The sequence below is a fragment of the Nelumbo nucifera genome, chromosome 7 (assembly GCF_055504915.1).
Source record: "Nelumbo nucifera cultivar China Antique chromosome 7, China Antique-T2T, whole genome shotgun sequence".
NCBI classification, from domain to species: Eukaryota; Viridiplantae; Streptophyta; class Magnoliopsida; order Proteales; family Nelumbonaceae; genus Nelumbo; species Nelumbo nucifera.
Window position 1 is genome coordinate 54,316,071 of NC_142655.1, and position 18,510 is coordinate 54,334,580.

Sequence of the window (18,510 nt, forward strand, 5' to 3'; positions counted from 1 at the left end):
TAGCTTTGGATATTCAACTAATATAAATGGTTGTTCTGGTCAAATGACCCATACCACCCTTGCTACAATAACTAAAGTCCTTCCTACATTTTTAGCAAACGACCTTTTCCCCTTCCCCTAAATATCCTCTACTTCGAAAATTTTCCAAACTGGGCTACTCAACTTAGAGGCCCTCCTTTTTCCCCTAGTATCAGTATCAAGGGTGAAAGTTTCACTTTCATCGACATCAATTGCATTGGTGCTAACACTATCATGATGCGATCGAATATCATCAATGGTGAACATGTTGGAGAATCGGTTTTCAGAAGAATCGACCTTTTTTTTTTAATTTAAAAAAGATAAAAATTAATCTAATTCGACTTACCCGGATTGTCAGTTCAAAATCCCAACTTGATTTCAACGGTTGAAGCCTTTCAACATCCAAGCCTCCCAAATTGAGATACTTGAGCTGGTTGAGCAAGCCTTCTTGTTGAAAGTTGAAACTTCAAGTTGATACTTGATAATTGAAGAATGTAGAATCAGACAATTAGCTAATCTGAATTACTCAGATTGCAAAGAATTAATAATGTATGAGTATGAGAGAGAGAGAGAGAGAAGAGATTAAGAGAATTGTTGAATTGGTGTGATGAGAATGGTGGAAGATGTGGCTATTTATAGGAATTGATAATAATTCAATTGCTCAAAATACCCAAAAAACTAGTTGTTATTTAGTTGTTGGGAGGGATGTTTTGATAATTGTAAAGTTATTTATAACTTTATCCAAAAAGCCCCCATAAACTAGTTGTTATATAGCTGTTGGCATGAGCCGTATTGGCCTATGGATCTCGAACCCCTGGCCCAGCACAACACGAACCTTCATGCCGGGCCTGGCACGGCCCATGGGCCTTAGTGCCGTGCCATGCCAGGCTGGTCCAAAATCGTGCCGGGCCGCGACCCGGCCCGATTTACACCTCTAGCCTCGCCTCGTCCGCCTTTTAAAACCATGGTGTGAGGCGCCATGTGAGTAGCAGATCCGGTCTGTCCCTTATGGCGTCTCGTGTTTTGCCGGACCTGGCTTCGGATCGGATCCATTAGAATTTTAGCAAAAGCTAAATCCGAGTCCGGCCCATGAAGAGGTAAGTAGAAAACGATGATCCTGGCACAAGGAGTGGCAGGAAGAGATGAAGACGGTCTCTTTGACTACAATTCGTCTCTGCACCAACTGCCGTCTCGCCCTCTCTTCCAATTCGAAATTTGCTTTCAACGTCGGTTGCAGAGAAGGTTTCGTGATCAAACCCACGAATCTTCAACTGCTGCATGAATTATTAATATCTCATTTCTCCTCCTTTAAAATGGATTCTCCCAAAACAACCGCGGAAGAATTGAACCCGAGCCAAAAAAACCAGAGCCCACATGACGTCTCTATCGTCCACAACGATGGCAGTGAGGACGGAGATGAGAAATTGATGAACAGAATAATTTCGAGCATATCCGCTGATAGAAGGCGTGGGCTTGGATTAGTTTTCCTCGAAAACAAATCAGGTATTTATAACCACCAACCCAACTGTGATGAATACTCCACAGATGTTGAAAAGTTTTACAGAATCCTTAGGAAATACCATTCTAGGGTTCCAAAATTGGAACTTGCTTTGCAAGAATGCGGTGTTGTTATAAGGTCGGGTCTGGTCGAACGCGTGTTGAATCGGTGCGGCGATGCTGGAAACCTAGGTTATAGGTTCTTCGCCTGGGCGTCGAAGCAACCTGGGTACAGACACAGCTACGAAGTGTACAAGTCCATGATTAGGATTTTGGGGAAGATGAGGCAATTCGGTGCCGTTTGGGCTCTAATTGAAGAGATGAGGAGAGAAAATCCCCAGCTAATCACATCCGATACCTTTGTCGTCTTGATGAGGAGATTTGCCTCAGCTAGGATGGTTCAGAAGGCCATTGAAGTCTTGGACGAGATGCCCAAGTACGGTTGCGAACCTGATGAGCACGTATTCGGGTGTTTACTCGATGCCCTGTGCAAGAATGGCAGTGTCAAAGAAGCTGCTTCGCTTTTCGAGGATATGAGAATCCAGTTTACACCGACCCTCAAACATTTTACTTCCTTGTTGTATGGTTGGTGTAGAGAAGGGAAGCTGATGGAAGCCAAATACATCCTGGTTCAGATGAGGGAAGCTGGTTTCGAGCCAGACATTGTCGTCTACAACAACCTCCTTAGTGGATATGCATTGGCAGGGAAAATGCTGGATGCATTTGACCTCCTGCAAGAGATGAAGAGGAAAGGGTGTAATCCGAATCCCACATCGTACACGATTCTAATTCAGGCACTCTGTTCCAAGGAAAAAATGGAGGAAGCAATGCGAGTTTTTGTTGAGATGCAGAGAAACAGTTGTGTTGCAGATGTAGTGACCTACACAACCCTGATAAGCGGATTCTGCAAGTGGGGGAAGATCAACAAGGCTTATGAGCTTCTGGATAGTATGATCCGGCAAGGTTGCACTCCAAACCAGATGACATATTTACACATTTTACTGGCCCATGAGAAGAAGGAAGAGCTGGAAGAGTGTATGGAACTTGTGGACGAGATGAGAAAGTTTGGTTGCATCCCTGACCTCAGCATCTACAACACTGTGATCCGCCTGGCCTGTAAGTTAGGGGAGGTGAAAGAAGGTGTTAAAGCTTGGAATGACATGGAAGCTAGTGGATTCAGCCCAGGGGTAGACACCTTCATCATCATGATCAATGGTTTTCTTGGGCAAGGCTGTTTGGTAGAAGCTTGTGGGTACTTCAAAGAGATGGTTGGCAGAGGTCTTCTGTCTGTTCCTCAATATGGAACTCTGAAAGCGCTCCTGAATGCCCTATTAAGAATGGACAAGCTTGAAATGGCTAAAGACCTTTGGGGTTGCATAATGTCCAAGGGATGTGAGCTTAACGTGTATGCATGGACCATCTGGATTCATGCGTTATTCTCAAATGGGCATGTTAAAGAAGCTTGCTTTTACTGCTTGGACATGCTGGAAGTAGGTGTCATGCCACAACCAGATACCTTTGCAAAACTAATGCGTGGTCTTAGGAAACTGTACAACAGACAGATTGCGGCAGAGATCACAGAGAAAGTGAGGAAGATGGCTGCTGATAGACAGATGACATTCAAAATGTATAAACGGCGAGGTGAAAGGAATTTGAAGGAAAAAGTAAAGGCAAAAAAAGATGGAAGGAAGAGAAGGGCCCGAAGACGTCAGTGGGGTCGGGGTAAGGGGCGAGCTGACATTGAAATTTGAATTAGTAGATTGGTCGCATGTTGCTTAAATAAAAAGGTAAGAAGTGGCCGAGCAGGGTTCTTCCTTGTTGCAGATGACCTCTCCAATCCACAGCTATGTTGGCTACCAGATGGCATGGTTGTGAGAAGATGGGATAAATGCTAATAATAACATGAAAGCAATGATAGCTTTGGAGCTGGAGAGTTGTCTAGGGTGATTTGGAGGAACAACATACATATCCATTCAAAAGGAGGGTGGTCCTTGTAGAGACAACACTTGGAATTCATGGGATTGGACACAATGACTACTTAGAGCAAGTGGTACTGGGTTAATCTTGCCTCATCCCCAACCCAAACAATAGGGATTGAATATTTGAGGGGTTAAAAGTAGGATTTCTATCAACCTTGGCTGAAATGAGTATTTTGTATTGTTGACTGTCACTGGAACTTCTAAACAACATTTGTTCCATTAGGTTCTTCATTCATTCTTTCTTTCTTTATTTATTTTTTGTTGTTTTAGCATATTGAATGGGGGAAAATTCTCAGTTTCCTTTGCAAAATTTGTGTTTTTACTGTGCGTGGTGTTGGGGGGAGGGGGTTGTCATGCATACACAGTCTTTGGTTGGGATTCTCAACTTGGTGTCTTGTTCCTTGCAAGTTAATTTTGTATTCACTACCTGCTTCTCTACATTTCTCTGTGTGTTGTGTCTGTTACTTTGTGTGATTACAGGCATGTTTTCAATAATCTAGCATTAGCGAGTAAAGGCTATATTCAGTTATGAACTAGATGTTGTGTTAGAATTAGCTCTATATTCAGTTATGAACTAGATGTTGCCACCACAAATTGTTTCTTGCCTTCCTAAAGGCCCTCTTAAGATATCTAAGATTATTAAAACATATTGGATTCTGGGATGACAACCGGGGGGGGGGGGTTGCATTCTCAGAGACGTAACGATAAATAAACTCAGATAGACTTACTACACTCACAAGTAAGATGATGCTTGGATGGATAAAATAAGTTGGCCAACTAGTGTTTATTACCCCCTGGATCTTAAATAAATGTTTGATTAAAGGAAATTTTTTGAACTTAGGAGATCAATATTTTGGCAATAGCATTCATATCACAACAATAGTCTACTGCATTTTTCTTTGTGACAAATAGATGCCAAGTTTGACTAATAATACCTCCATTGCCAGGAAATATTCAAGTTTCCTAAGGGAACTATTTCAAAAAAAAAAAGAGCTGTGTTTCATGCCACATATTTACTTTTTTTTTTTTTCCTTTTCTTTTTTAAATTTCAAGCAAAGGAGCCAACCTTAATTTGTTGCCATTACAAATGATAAATCAAGCACAGGAGAGCTTAACCATTGAGAGGAAGTCATAGAAGAATTAACCCCCAAGGTTTGTAGTTTAGTATAAGATTTTTTTCCCGGTTTTAAGACAATTGTCAACATTTTGGTAATGATCTCTGAGGAGAATAACAAAAGGGTTATGGAGACCTCCTCCCTTAAAGTGCACTACAATGAACTTTGATGGATGAAGTCTCAACAATCCTGGGGATTCAGGTGTTTTTAGAAAGAAACCATGATAACTCCATAGGAGCAGAATTGCCAGCTTTTTAGCATGGCTTGACAGTGGTTGGCAAAGAATGGTGGGGGATCATGGCAATACAGGTACAAGACTACAAGCTCCAAGAAATAAATAAACTGGAGAGGGAGTTGGAAATAACATATAAGTGGATTCCTAATGAACTAACAATTTGGTTGGTGTACTTGGTAGGATCCTTACACTACAAGAAAAATGATCTAAGCCGGCGGTTTGTAATTGACGGTCATTAGGACCGCCTCTATATAGACAACTGAGCTGGCATTATTATAAAGACCGCCACCCAGAAAACTAAATAAAAATCTGGCCAGTGGTCTTTGATAATTGTGAAGATATATCTTGATGTACATTATTAGAGTAGTCCTTGTTGTACAGTATCATAGTTCTTATTATTTTATTTGTTCTTTTTATCTTTCAGCCCTATAAGGGCATTCTTGTAACTGTACGTACGTTTTATCTCTTTAATATAAAAGAGGCTCTTTGGGGTGGGGGTCGACTATTCTGGACACCCCTAATTCTGTTTTCTCCTCGATCTGAATTCAGTTCACATGGTATCAGAGCATGTTGCTCTTTGATCTTCCTTCTCTCTGATCTGTCTTGTCCTCGTGATCTATTGAAAACCTACATCTCTGCCGAATGGTCCTAGACTGTTTTGATCTATCCAGGAACTCCTCTTCTGTTTTCTACGCACCTAGAGAGAGAGAGATTTTATTGGATCTCTCTCGTTTGATCTCCGTTTGCAGCAAGAATTGAAAGGAGTTGTCGCCCAACCCTTCTCAACATATTTTGAAATTTTCACGGAGATTTGTGAAATTTTGAGAGAGATCTGGACTCTTCTTCTTGGCTGCTGCGCCCAGACTTTCCTTTTCTGGACTGTGTGTTCAGCCTCTCTTCGTTTTGGATCTTGAACAATCTTCGGTGAAAGTAAGCGGTTTCTATCTCAGTTTTTTGACTCTCTTGGATTGATTATAGCCTCTATTTCTCTTGTCTTTAGATCAAGTTTTGCTTCAGATTCATTTCCCTTTACTTCAGCCGAACCCTATTTGTGCTATTTTCTTGCTGAAATGGCTTCAGACAGAGGTGATATCATCCCTGTAAAGATGAATGGACAGGACTATGGGATGTGGAAGTTTCACTTCGACTTTTATGTTTAGGGAAAGGGTTTAGAAGGATATCTGAATGGAACGGTTACCAAACCAGCTGAGACCGAGGCCAAAGCTTTACAACAATGGAAATTGGACAATGGTAAACTTGTTTCTTGGATTCTGAGTTCTATTGACTATCATATATCTGTTCCCATGAGGAGAATGAAAACAACACATGAGATGTATATGTACCTAGAAAATGTTTATCAACAGTCCAATGTATCTAAGTAATATCAGATAGAATCAAAAATATTCTCTTACAACCAAGGAGATAGGAGGATACAGGAGTATTATTCTGGTTTTCTTGATTTATGGGCTGAATATGAGATTGTTCACATTGAACCCTCGGATCCAGTGGAGTGTGTAAATATCTTTAGAAGCACTTTGAGAAGAGAAAGGTAACTCAGTTCTTGATGAGACTTAGACTTGAATATGAGATAATTAGGTCCAACATTCTGAGTAGGGGAACACTTTCAGATATGGATTCTGTTTTAGGGGAACTTCTAAGGGAAGAGACTAGACTTCTCACTGCAACCGGGTTTGATGGGAAGATGGCTGAAGTTGGGGCTGAAACAGCCTTTGTTGCTCATGGGGGTAAGAAGCCAACCTCCAAGGACCTCTCCAAAACCCAGTGCTATGAGTGTAAGGGTTTTGGACATATAGCATCTCATTGTAAGAAGAGGAATGTGTGTACCTATTGCAAGCAACATGGTCACATCATTCCAGACTGTCCAATCCGACCAGCTAGGGGCTCTCAGAAAAAGACTTAGCATCGGGCCTATCAGGCAACGGATGGCTCAGCAACAGACACTGTATCTACCAAGGGTGAGTCCTCAATGAAAGGTGAATCAACAGGTGTCATGGATGAAGAAAGGGTTCGGCAACTGGTATCTTCTGCTATTTCCTCTGCTTTCTCTGCTATTGGCTTGTCTGGTAAGTTCTCTACATATTGTTCTTCCCCTTCACATGCTTGGATTATAGATTCAGGTGCCACCAACCATATGATAGGAGCCTACCTCAACCACGCAATCCCTTCCACTAAAACTCACCATAAACATATTATTACGGCTAATGGTGAAAAGTTAGACATCATTGGTAGTAATGATCTATCCCTTCAACTGTCACCAACCAGATCCTTTCCTCTCTCCAAAACCCTCTTAGTACCCAACCTTACTACTAATCTGATTTCTGTTGGTCAACTTGTTGATGAAGGGAATGTTCTCACTTTTTCTCATGATGGTTGCTTGATACAGGACCGGTACACTGGGAAGGTGAAAGGGAAGGGGCATAGGCTAAGCCATTTGTTTGCGTTGGAGTTCGAGAAGTCTCAACCGGGGGCATCCTCAACTTTACTTAGTTCTTCTTTGTCTGATTCTATGTTGAGTTATAGAAATAATATTTGGGATTTATGGCATAAACGATTGGGTCATCCATATTCCCAAAAATTAAAACTTTTGTTTGACTCTGGGTTGATTAAGAATAAAATTCCTCCTGTTGATACTTTTGATGTTTCTTGCACTACGTGTTGTTTGAGTAAAAGTCATGTTTTACTATTTCTTCCTAAATCTAAACATGCCACTAAACCTTTTGAGATAATACATGGTGATGTTTGGTCTACTTCTATTACATCACGATTGGGGTACCGATATTTCATATTATTTATAAATGATTGTACCAGATATACTTGGATTTATTTTCTGCAACACAAATTAGAAGTCTTTGGTGCATTTAAATTGTTTCATACTATGGTGCAAAATCGATTCAAGTGCAGTGTGACTATCCTCCGCTTGGATTCAGGGGGAGAATATAGAGATGGAGACTTCTTGGCATATTTGAGGAGTCATGGAATTCAATCTCAGTGCAGTTGCCCAGAAACTCCACAATAGAATGGTATAGCTGAACGGAAGAACGAACACATTCTCAGTGCTGTGCGGACATTACTACAGGAGTCTCATACTCCAACTTCGTTTTGGGTAGAAGCAGCCAGTACAGCCGTGTATTTGATCAATTTTCTTCCATCCTCTGTTGTAGGCAACACCTCTCCCTTCCAAAAACTTTTTGGTTATCCCCCAGATTTCTCTAGCCTTCATGTTTTTGGATGTCTTTGTTTTGTTCATCTTCTTATTCGTGAACAATCTAAATTAACTGCTCAGTCTGCTATGCATGCCTTTGTGGGATATCCTGATCACAAAGGATTTTTTGTGTTATGATCCTGCTATTCATCGTATTCAGATTTCTTGCAATGTTGTGTTTCTTGAACATATCTCCTTCTTTGCTGGGGTTGCTAGATTGTTTGCTCCTTCCATCTCTGTTTTGCAGGACTTTGATTCAGATGATACTACTACTTCCTCAATCGAGGGAGATCTTCTTGTCTTCACCCGCAAGCGGCTACGTGTCCCGGCTCCTGCGCCTACAACCCCCCCTTCCACCCGTCCAGAGCATTCATCTCAGATATCCTCTGTAAGTGATACCTTGACCCAAGATCCTCCTATTTCAAATAGTAGTTTAGTTATTCCACTTCGTCGTTCTACTTGTATCTCTAGACTTCCTGACCGCTATGGTTTTCCTTCAAACCATAGTTCATTTTCTACTGTACTTTCTTCCACAGATATCCCTAGATCTTATCAGCAAGCCATTAGAAGTTCTCAGTGAAAAGAAGCTATGGATGCCGAAATTCAAGCCCTCAATGAGAATGACACTTGGGATCTTGTGCCAGCTCCTCCAGATGCTTCTATTGTTGAAAGCCGTTTATACGATCAAACTGAAATCAGATGGCTCTCTTGATCGATATAAGGCCCGGTTAGTTGCCCAAGGATACAGTTAGGAATACGGGATTGATTATGAAGAAACATTTGCCCTGGTCGCTAAGATCACCACAGTTCAGACTCTTATGGCCATTTCTACTGTTTATTCCTAGACTATTTATCAATTAGATGTGAAGAATGCGTTCCTTCATGGCGAATTAAAGGAGACAGTCTACATGAAACCTCCACCTGGATATTGCAGTGATCATTCACGTGTCTGTCGCCTGAAGAAGTCTTTATATGGTCTGAAGCAAGCACCCAGGGCTTGGTTTGAGCGCTTCCGGGATGTTGTTGTTGCAGTTGGGTATAATCAGAGTTCCTCTGACTACTCCCTCTTTGTTAAGAGAAGACCCCAGGGTATTACTATTCTTCTATTATATGTTGATGACATGCTCCTAATGGGGGATGACTATGACGGCATTTGTGAGCTGAAGTCCTTACTTCATAACTCATTTCATATAAAGGACCTGGGTCCTCTCACTTACTTCTTGGGTTTGGAGGTTCATCGTAGCAGTCGAGGGTATTTTATTTGTCAACAAAAATACGCCTCTGATCTTGTCAAACTAGCTGGAATCACTGATGAGAAACATGTTGATATCCCCCTAGAGCTGAATGTCAAGCTATCCAAATCCGAAGGCCTCATCCTTCCTGATGCCACCATGTACCATCAGCTTGTTGGCTCTTTGATCTATCTTACTATGACCAGGCCTGATATTTTACATGTTGTTCAGGTCGTCAACCAATTTGTCTTTGCCCCAAGACAACCTCATATGACTGCAGTTCGCTGCATCATCCGTTATGTTCGAGACACAACCTCTCAAGGACTGTTTTTCTCTTCTTCATCATCCATACAATTGAGGGTTTATGCTGATGCTGATTGGGCTGGTTGCCTTGACACTCGATCCACTACTGGGTGGTGCGTCTTCATGGGTGACTCTCTCATCTCCTGGAAGTGCAAGAAACAACAAACTGTCTCTAAGTCTTCCACTAAAGCCGAGTACAGAGCTATGTTTTCTGCATGTAACGAGATTGTTTGGCTGAAGTCACTTTTCATTGATCTTGGGATTTCTCTTCCTACTCCTATCCCTCTATATGCCGACAACACTAGCATTATCAAGATCGCGTCTAATCCAGTCTTTCATGAGAGGACTAAACATATCGAGGTGGATTGTCACTTTATTAGAGACCTCCTTGTTGCAGGCTCTATATCTCTTCCTCATGTTGCCTCTCACATGTAGATTGCCAACATCTTCACCAAGGCCATGACTAAGAGTCGACATCTCATTCTTATGGGCAAACTGATGCTGATGTCTACGCATCAGTTTGAGGGGAAGTGTGAAGATATATCTTGATGTAGATGTACATTATTAGAGTAGTCCTTGTTGTACAGTATCATAGTTCTTATTATTTTATTTGTTCTTTTTATCTTTCAGCCCTGTAAGGGCGTTCTTGTAACTGTACATACGTTTTATCTCTTTAATATAAAAGAGGCTCTTTGGGGTGGGGGTCGACTATTTTGGACACCCCTAATTTTGTTTTATCCTAGATCTGAATTCAGTTCACAATAATAGACGCAATACTCTTGCATTTGTACCGGACTTGAGCTGGTCTAAATAATTGGCATCTTGTGTTTGAGAGCAAAATCCAAAAACTCGCACTCCTGTCTTCTTCTACTTCATGCATTTGACGAGATCAATCAAGTTAGAAAAGCTTTTGACGAAGAAGAAAGGTAAGGCCTGTTCTTCTTCTTCGTGGTTGATTCAGTTATGTTTTCTCCGATTCTAGGGCATTAATCGGTGAATTTGAAATTAGTTTTCTTCATGGTTTGATTGAAGGTGTCATTCATGCAAGCTCTGAATCATTTGTTGCCTCTGAAGGGTTTTAGGAGGGTTTATTAATCAGCGGCCTACTGTCAGTGTCGAGAACTGGACTTCAAAGTCAAAGGCAAAGCTCTCTACTCTCCCCTTCTTCATCTTCGTTAAGTCTTTGGACTTCAAAGTCCGTCAGGCGGGATTCACACAATTGGTTAGGTTCTCTCACTCTATGGCTTCAGCATCTTATATAATGCTCTACACTATAGTTCGTTACTTCCCAGGCTCGAAAGTGGAGGTTCTGAAGCTTCTCCTGCTACTCCTTTTTAGGTTTTCCCCCCTCTCAAAGGTTTCTTATATTTCACTCATACTCTTTGCTTTTTCGTTTTAGATCTAAATTCTCTCTTGATTGGAGTAAAGCATCTATTTGTTATCTACAAGTCTTTATCACTCAACTGGTAAAGATTATGCTAATTGGATCTGAAATTTCATGATTAGCTGAGGCAACAACCTTGGGGTTCATTTGTAATTAAACTCTTAAGATTTATTAACCCAAATTTCCCTAGTGAAGTTCTCTAGTCCTATCACCGAGGCCCGAGCTTAAACACAGTGTTTTGTTGGAGATCTCCTAGACAAACTCCATGGACCATTGAAGATGATGCCAAGGGGCCGCCCCAGCCCCAGCTCTCCGGCTCCGGCTCCGGTGGCCCCATTTTAGGTTCTTCCTGTATGTAATAATAAAAAGAAAATAAAATGTATACAAGTAAACATATACACTCTACCAACTTCTTTATCAATCTAATTTTGTTCTCTATTTAATTCTGATCTTACCTAGGCTCCTAGTTGTTTGACATAAATGGAAGTTTGGAAAGCACAAGTTACTAAGGCTATCTATTCATCATTATCATTCTTTACATCTGTCTTTATATTTGTATTTACTTTTGGGAAGGACAAAGTAAAGAGACACATGCTATTCTACAACTGAATTTAATCCACTTCATGGACAAGAATTGTCTCAATTTTCGAGCTTAAGCCATTGTTTCTTGCTCTAAACATGTACCTTTGTACTGGTCTACTGGGTACATAAAATACATACTCCAAGTAACAGTCAAGTATTTTAACTTTGAAGCAATTTAGCACATGGGATAAATTTTTTTTTGAAGATAAATAAAAAGAAATTTTATTGCTAAAAGGAAAAAAACATTACAACATAACTAGGTGACAAGATGTCACCCCCTCCGGATTACATCAATGAAAGCCACAAAACAAAAAGAAAACCCTTGCAGAAATAATACATATCTCAGTACATCTATCAAGAATTCAGAGTAGACCGGAATTCAGCTCCAAAGTCTTTTTCCCGCAGTCCTTGAAACTCTGGAAGTAGTAGTACCCATCCAATAACTGTTGAGCTAATAATAGCTACCAACTCTTCCATTCTTTTTTCTTTCCCCTCAAATCTCCTTCTGTTTCTTTCCTTCCATATTCCCAGAAGACAGCAAAAGGAATACACGTCCACAGGATCTTAACTTTAATTCCACCTTGAATTCTTGCCAGCTGCTGAAAATCTTAGTTGGATCAGCCAAAGGACTCCTGACCACCTTGAATAACTTGAAAAATAGGACCAGATTGGGTATGAAAAGTTACAATGGAGCAAAATATGAGACACATCTTCCTCAGCAGCACGGCATAACACACATCCACTTGGAAACTGCAACCCTCTGATTTTCAAGTTATCCTGTGTTAGAATGCATCCTCTTACAATCAACCAAGCAAAAGCTTCAGCCCTTGGTGGTACAGGCTTCCCCCAAACACCTCTAATTGGATCAGTCGCCACCTGATTTCTGACCAATGCCGAGTACAAGGACTTGACAGAGAATTTCCCATCCTTACACTCTTTCCATAATCTAACATCTGTGAAGGGTTGATCTCTAAGGCCTGAAGTTTTGCAAGCAACTCCACACACTCCACCTCCCAATTGAAAAGAGGTCTTCTAAAATTTGGCTTCCAAACCACAGCACCATTAACTACTTTATAGCAATCTGAAATTGGCACTTCTTTCTTACTCTGATTATATAATCTTGGACATAAATCAGAAAATTTCCCCACCCTGACCAATCATCTTCCAAAACCTTATACTTGACCCACAGCCCACTTTCCATGTATAGAAAGGAATCATCAAAGCGTTAAACTCATGATACCTTTCCATACACAAACTCCATATGCATGTCTCACCTCCTTTGAGTCCCACCCAAAATTCATCACCCCATACTTGCAAGCCACCACTCTCCTCCAAAGAGCCTCCCTTTCTCTTCCAAACCTCCACACCCACTTCCTCAATAATGCTTTGTTGAAAATACCTACCCTTTAAGCTTATTTTTAATAATAATAGTAATTGTTGTTGTAATTTAAAATGACTACAAGCATTTAAGCTTATTTTTAATCATATTGTTACTTTTTTTAATTTTCAAATTCTATCTTAACTATGATATATCTAAGATTCAAGTAATTAATAATAATAATAATAGTAATTGTTATTGTAATTTAAAATGACTACAAGCATTTAAGCTTATTTTTAATCATATTGTTACTTTTATTAAATTTCAAATTCTATCTTAACTATGATATATCCAAGATTCAAGTAATTAATATGAAGAAAAATTTATCACGTGCAACGTATGTGCTTAATTACTAGTATCATAAATAATGAACAAGAATACAAATATAAAAGAAGTTATTAAAAGAAAACTTACCTCTCCAAGTCCAAGTCTCCACTCTCCATGGTGTTTTAGTATAAAAATTAGAGAAAAAAAAGAATAAAATCAGTAGTAGGAGAGGAAAGGAAGGACCATTTGGTCAAGTAAGAGCAGGTTAGCAAACCTAAGGAACAGGGGGGGGGGGGTTAGGAATTGGGAACATCCTATTAAGGAACACAACTCTACTAGGTAAATGGCTTTGGAGGTTTCCCTTTGAGAGAGGCAGATTATGGCACAAAGTGATTGAAAGCATTCATGGGGTGGATGGAAATGGTTGGGATGCAAAAATTTCCCCTCAGTTTTTCGGCTTCTCCTTGGAAAGCAATTCATGAAATCTACCCTACTTTCCTCAATTCCATCCGGTTTTATGTGGGACAAGGTAATAAAATTCTGTTTTGGGAAAATCTATGGGTAGGGGAAACCCCACTTAAAGACCGATTTCCTAATCTCTTTGCGCTATCTAACCTCAAGGGGGAAGCTATATCCATGTTGGGAACACCATGTCCAAATGGTGTGAACTGAAACTTGGGCTTTAGAAGGGGACTAAGGGAAAATGAGTGAGTCTTTAATCCTATTGCTGGACCTTCTAGGGCAAATCCACTTGGACCCTTTGCTGGAAGATTCTAGAATTTGGGTAGGCTCTCCAGGCGATCTCTTTTCTTGCTCTTCTTTCTTCAGAATACTTGCTTCCCCCAACCCCCTAGGTGGGGATTTCCCTGTGAAAGAAATTTGGTGCATGCCTATTCCCCCGAAGATTCAAGCCTTCTGCTGGGAAATATTCCTTCGTAAGGTAAACACTTGCGATATGCTGTAGAGAAGAAGGCCATACATTTGCCTTTCTCCTTATGTGTGCTCTTCGTGTAAGGAAAGCGGTGAGACCCTATCTCATTTGTTGATATCCTGTTCTTTTGTGCTTTGAATTTGGGAATTCTTTTGTACTCTCTTTGGCTGTAGGTGGGTTCTCCCTCAAGATATGGTAGGACTCTTTAATCGTGATTTCTTGAGACAATGAAAGAAAAGAGGGATGGTAATGTGGAAAGCAACAAAGGCAACAGTTTGTTGGGTAATATGGTAAGAGAGGAATAATAGGATTTTCTTGGAAAAAAGCATAACAGTAGAGGAAGTGATTGATAGCATCAAGGTGAAAGTAGCTCATTAGGTAAAACCCTTGGATAGCTTTCAAGTCTTCTCAGTCACAGACATTCTAAGAACCTGGTTTGAAGTAGCACAGTCATCGAGAGTAAGAGATAAAGTAAGGCTGGAGTGGAAACCACCAGAAGGCAATTTTGACGGGAGCTCCTTTGGAAATCCAGTCATTTTAGGAGTAGGAGTATTCAGAAATTCTGAAAGGAGGATATTGGGTATGTACTCAGGACTGATTGGCATTGGAAACTCACTGAAGGTTGAACTTTTGGCATTACTACAAGGGTTAAAGTTAGCCAAACAGTTAGTACATAGACATGTTGAGGTGGAAGGGGACTTAAAAGTAGTAATTTCCTGGGCAGCAAACAGTATCCATACCCCATGGACGTTTAAACATGTGATTAGGGAAGTGGAAAAGATTGCAAAGGAGGTTGAGGCTGAATTTAAATGGGTCCGAAGAAGTGCAAATGAGCTAGCTGATGTTTTAGCAAAACAGGGGGCATTGAGACAGCAACTATTTTGGGATGCACTGTAATGAGGGATAGAATAAAGTGATTAAAGGGATCATCAGTCCCATCACCAAGTTGTATAAACTGTTTACAATCTGAAATTTAATAAAATACATGTTTACTGATCAAAAAGAAAAAAAAAAAAAAACGAAAATGAGAGAGAAACAGGAAATTGAGAGAAGGTGCTTATGAAATTTTGTGAAACACAGCCCAAGTGCTCCATGGTTCCTCATCTCATCCAAGAAAAAACTGCTAATTCAATAGTCAAGATTGGTATTTTTGATCTATACATATGTGTAGCATGTAGCATAGTGTCGCTAAACTTTTGATCTATATTTTTCTTGTTAAGTTTTTATTGTCTGTATTTAAATACTACAACCATATAATATTCTTGATTTATTGTCTTAGTTTCAGTAGGGAAGAGCTGTAACCTCTGCAGATTGCTCCCATATATGCTGGTCCACTGGGTCACATAAAAAGATAATAAGCTAGGGGTGGGGGATCGGTTTGATGGAGTGCGTCCAAAGGCCTTGACCAACATCGACCTCTATGCAGCTGAGAAAGAACTATACTTGGGTTCCAAATGTCAGGTCAACGACACACCAAAACCCTGGCAGTTTTGGAAGATAATGCTCAAGAGTGGCAATATGGATACCTTTGCTGCAATGTGCCCCAAGAATGGAAAGAAGGTTGGACCTTATGTTCCAGATCCTTTACATGTTTTGGTAAAGGATGCATGAACCGACCTTTAATCTTCCACAACTATACCACCTTACAAGGCCCCAACATTACCAAACTGAGGGGAAGCTTTTATGGGTCTTGGGATTTGGATTCTGGTTTTAGAGAAGGCATTGGAGGCAGCACTTCATACTACTCAGTGACTTGGAAGAAAGAAGTAGGGAAGGGAGCTTGGGTTTTCCATAATGTTTTAAGGACATCAAAGAGGTACCCATGGTTGATGCTCTACTTGAGGTCAGATGCCACAACTGTACTGTCTGGAGGCTACCACTATGAAACTAGGGAAATCTCAAAGATTGTAAGTACTTTTACATCTTTCTTACTACAATCCAGAAATCTACTAAGAACAGGAACAAATGAAGTGTTCCCAGATTTGTGAATGTACATTGGTCTATCCTTCCATGGAGTTGCTTTTGTATGACAAATTTTATTCATATATATGATTCATTTCTCTAATATTTGCTTTTGAAGATTTGGACGAGATAATAAATGTGGAATCTCAACTTTGATGCAATAAGAACTGCTACAGACAACTTTTCTGATGATAGAAAGGTTAATAAACTTGGACAGGGTGGATTTGGTCCTGTTTACAAGGTAATAAGATGATAGAAAGGTTAATGTCCACCAGCCTATAATTTATTTTTTTGTCAGTAATATGTATTAAATTAAAGTTCAGATGGTTCAAATGATTTGACATAAAAAGTTACATGCTAAGGGCAGTGCTACCTGATGGACAAGAAATTGCTGTGAAGAGACTCGCAAGAAATTCAGGACAGGGATTCAAGAATGAGGTTTTATTGGTAGCCAAGCTTCAACACAGGAATCTTGTTAGGCTCTTGGGGTTCTGCTTGGAAAGAGAAATAGAATTCAAGAATGATGTTCAGTATAGTAAATATTGCTATTTTCGAACTTTGTGTGAAACAGTAGTGCAGTTCAACAAAGTCGTCTTTCTTTTCTAGAGTGAAGTTTGCAGTACAATCAAACATTTCATTATGACAGTTTTAATGGGTGTGAGAATACATGTCTGTTTTGTTAATAATTATGCTGTGCTTGGTTTGACAGAAAATAAGAGAAAGTTGAGGGAAATTTATCAAGAAATTTCACAAAAATCTTTTAAGAACTTCCCTCAACTTTCCATTTCTCATTTATTTTCTATCAAACCAAATAGAGCCTTAATTTCTTTGCATCCTTTTTTGATGTGCTTCTTGGAGGGAAATGAAATGTTCTTTCCTGCAGGAATGGTGGACTTATGTTTGCTTGGGACCTTCAGATCCTCAACCTAACTGGCACCTTGGGATGTGAGGTACTAAACACCATGCTGTAATGTGGAGGGTGTGGAAAGAAGGTGGCACATGGTTTCTTTATTGGGGAGCTAAATGCTATGAGAAGGCAAATGTTGCTAGTGCTGAGGTGTTCTTTTCTGCCCACATTCTGCCCCTGGTAACTAGAAGATAGCATTTAAAAAAAGTACATATTCACTGATATGTCTTACAATGCAAAATGTGTTGTAGATAAGATTCAGGTGTGGTCTTCCCCCAGGAGATGTTGTCTTATTTTATCCTGGTGAAGTGTTCTCATCTTCGCATCAACTGGTAGCTTCCGTGAGGCTAGAGCGCATTCTCAGTGGTTTACAGGTACTCAATTTAGCTTCTTGATGTTTAGATTCATTTCCATATTAGATCTCTTGATTAGGCTAATGACACATTTTATGTGCTTGAACCAAACAATATACACAGTGGAAGTACATCTAAAAATTGTATTTTGGTGATTGTGATTAATCTTTTCTCCAACCGTATACCTGCAAGACTTTAACATCCAGGAATTGTGTCTTATGTTTCTAGTACCTGCTATGAATTTCTTTGTCTCAAGTTCAGTTCTATGAACAAATGTGAATTCTGAAGTAGAAGTAATTGCAAGTTTGTAGAGTTCTTGTTGAAGACAGGTCTTAAATTTGGGAGGTTGTAGGAGAATTGTATTTTGTGTTGCTACTAGGAAATTCATCTACCTGATACAGGGCTTTCCAAAGAATCTTGGAGGACACGATCAAGCCTTACATCTCTATTTTCTCCAACTGCTGCTGTAAAAAAACTGGGCAAAGTTTTACAGTGTTTGGTTGAAAAGGAAATGTGAGAAAGATAAGAAATCAAAAAAGAAAGAGAAAGAAATGAAAAGATTTTCTTTTAGGAGAGGGGCCAGTTTTGCTGTCACCTCCCTCTGCTTCTTTTCCTTCTTGGGAAGGAAATGAAATGAGGTAAAAGAGAAAATTTATCTTTGTCAGCCATAAGGAAAGTTTCTCTTTCCATTCTTTTACTTTATTTTCAGCCAAACACAGTTTTTTTTTATCAGTAATCAACCATTTTTACCCCTTGGATTGGAGAGATAAAAGGCTATTATCTCCAGCCCTTTCTTTTCTTACGATTGTACCTAGAAAATTTGATCTTTCCCCACCTCTTGTTATGCTAAAGTGTCAGCCATACTGTTTGTAGCCCTTTGCACCCATTGGAATCTCACTCCCATATCTCTAGTCAACCATCTGAATTTCTTAATTTCATTTCTGTAAGACCATAGAGGTGCCTCTCCCCAATGCAACAATCCAATTCACCATTCTTGAGTTTCCTTAAATACTTAATTTATTCAAATTCTTTATCCTTGTCCTTTGCACACCATCCATGTCAGATAAAATCCGGTTTGGTTCGTTATTTATTTGGTTTAATTATTGTTATCATCTTGTAAACTCATGCATCAAAATTCACAATG

General features: G+C 39.8%; 1 protein-coding gene across 3 annotated transcripts in view; it reads left to right on the top strand.

Moving 5' to 3' along the window:
• The first annotated feature begins 1,136 nt into the window (after positions 1–1,136).
• LOC148790506 (putative pentatricopeptide repeat-containing protein At5g65820) overlaps positions 1,137–18,510 on the top strand; it is a 36,666-nt gene continuing 19,292 nt past the window's right edge. Inside the window, exons 1-5 of one of the 3 annotated variants that reach the window (XM_088891330.1) lie at positions 1,137–3,631; positions 8,315–10,959; positions 15,424–16,051; positions 16,225–16,347; positions 16,990–17,387. In XM_088891330.1, coding sequence (XP_088747456.1) covers positions 1,161–3,266 — 2,106 coding nt within the window. In that variant the 5' untranslated portion in view covers positions 1,137–1,160 and the 3' untranslated portion in view covers positions 3,267–3,631; positions 8,315–10,959; positions 15,424–16,051; positions 16,225–16,347; positions 16,990–17,387. The remainder of the gene's footprint in view (positions 3,632–8,314; positions 10,960–15,423; positions 16,052–16,224; positions 16,348–16,989; positions 17,388–18,510) is intronic. The other 2 variants (XM_088891331.1, XM_088891332.1) reach the window with 2 other exon arrangements.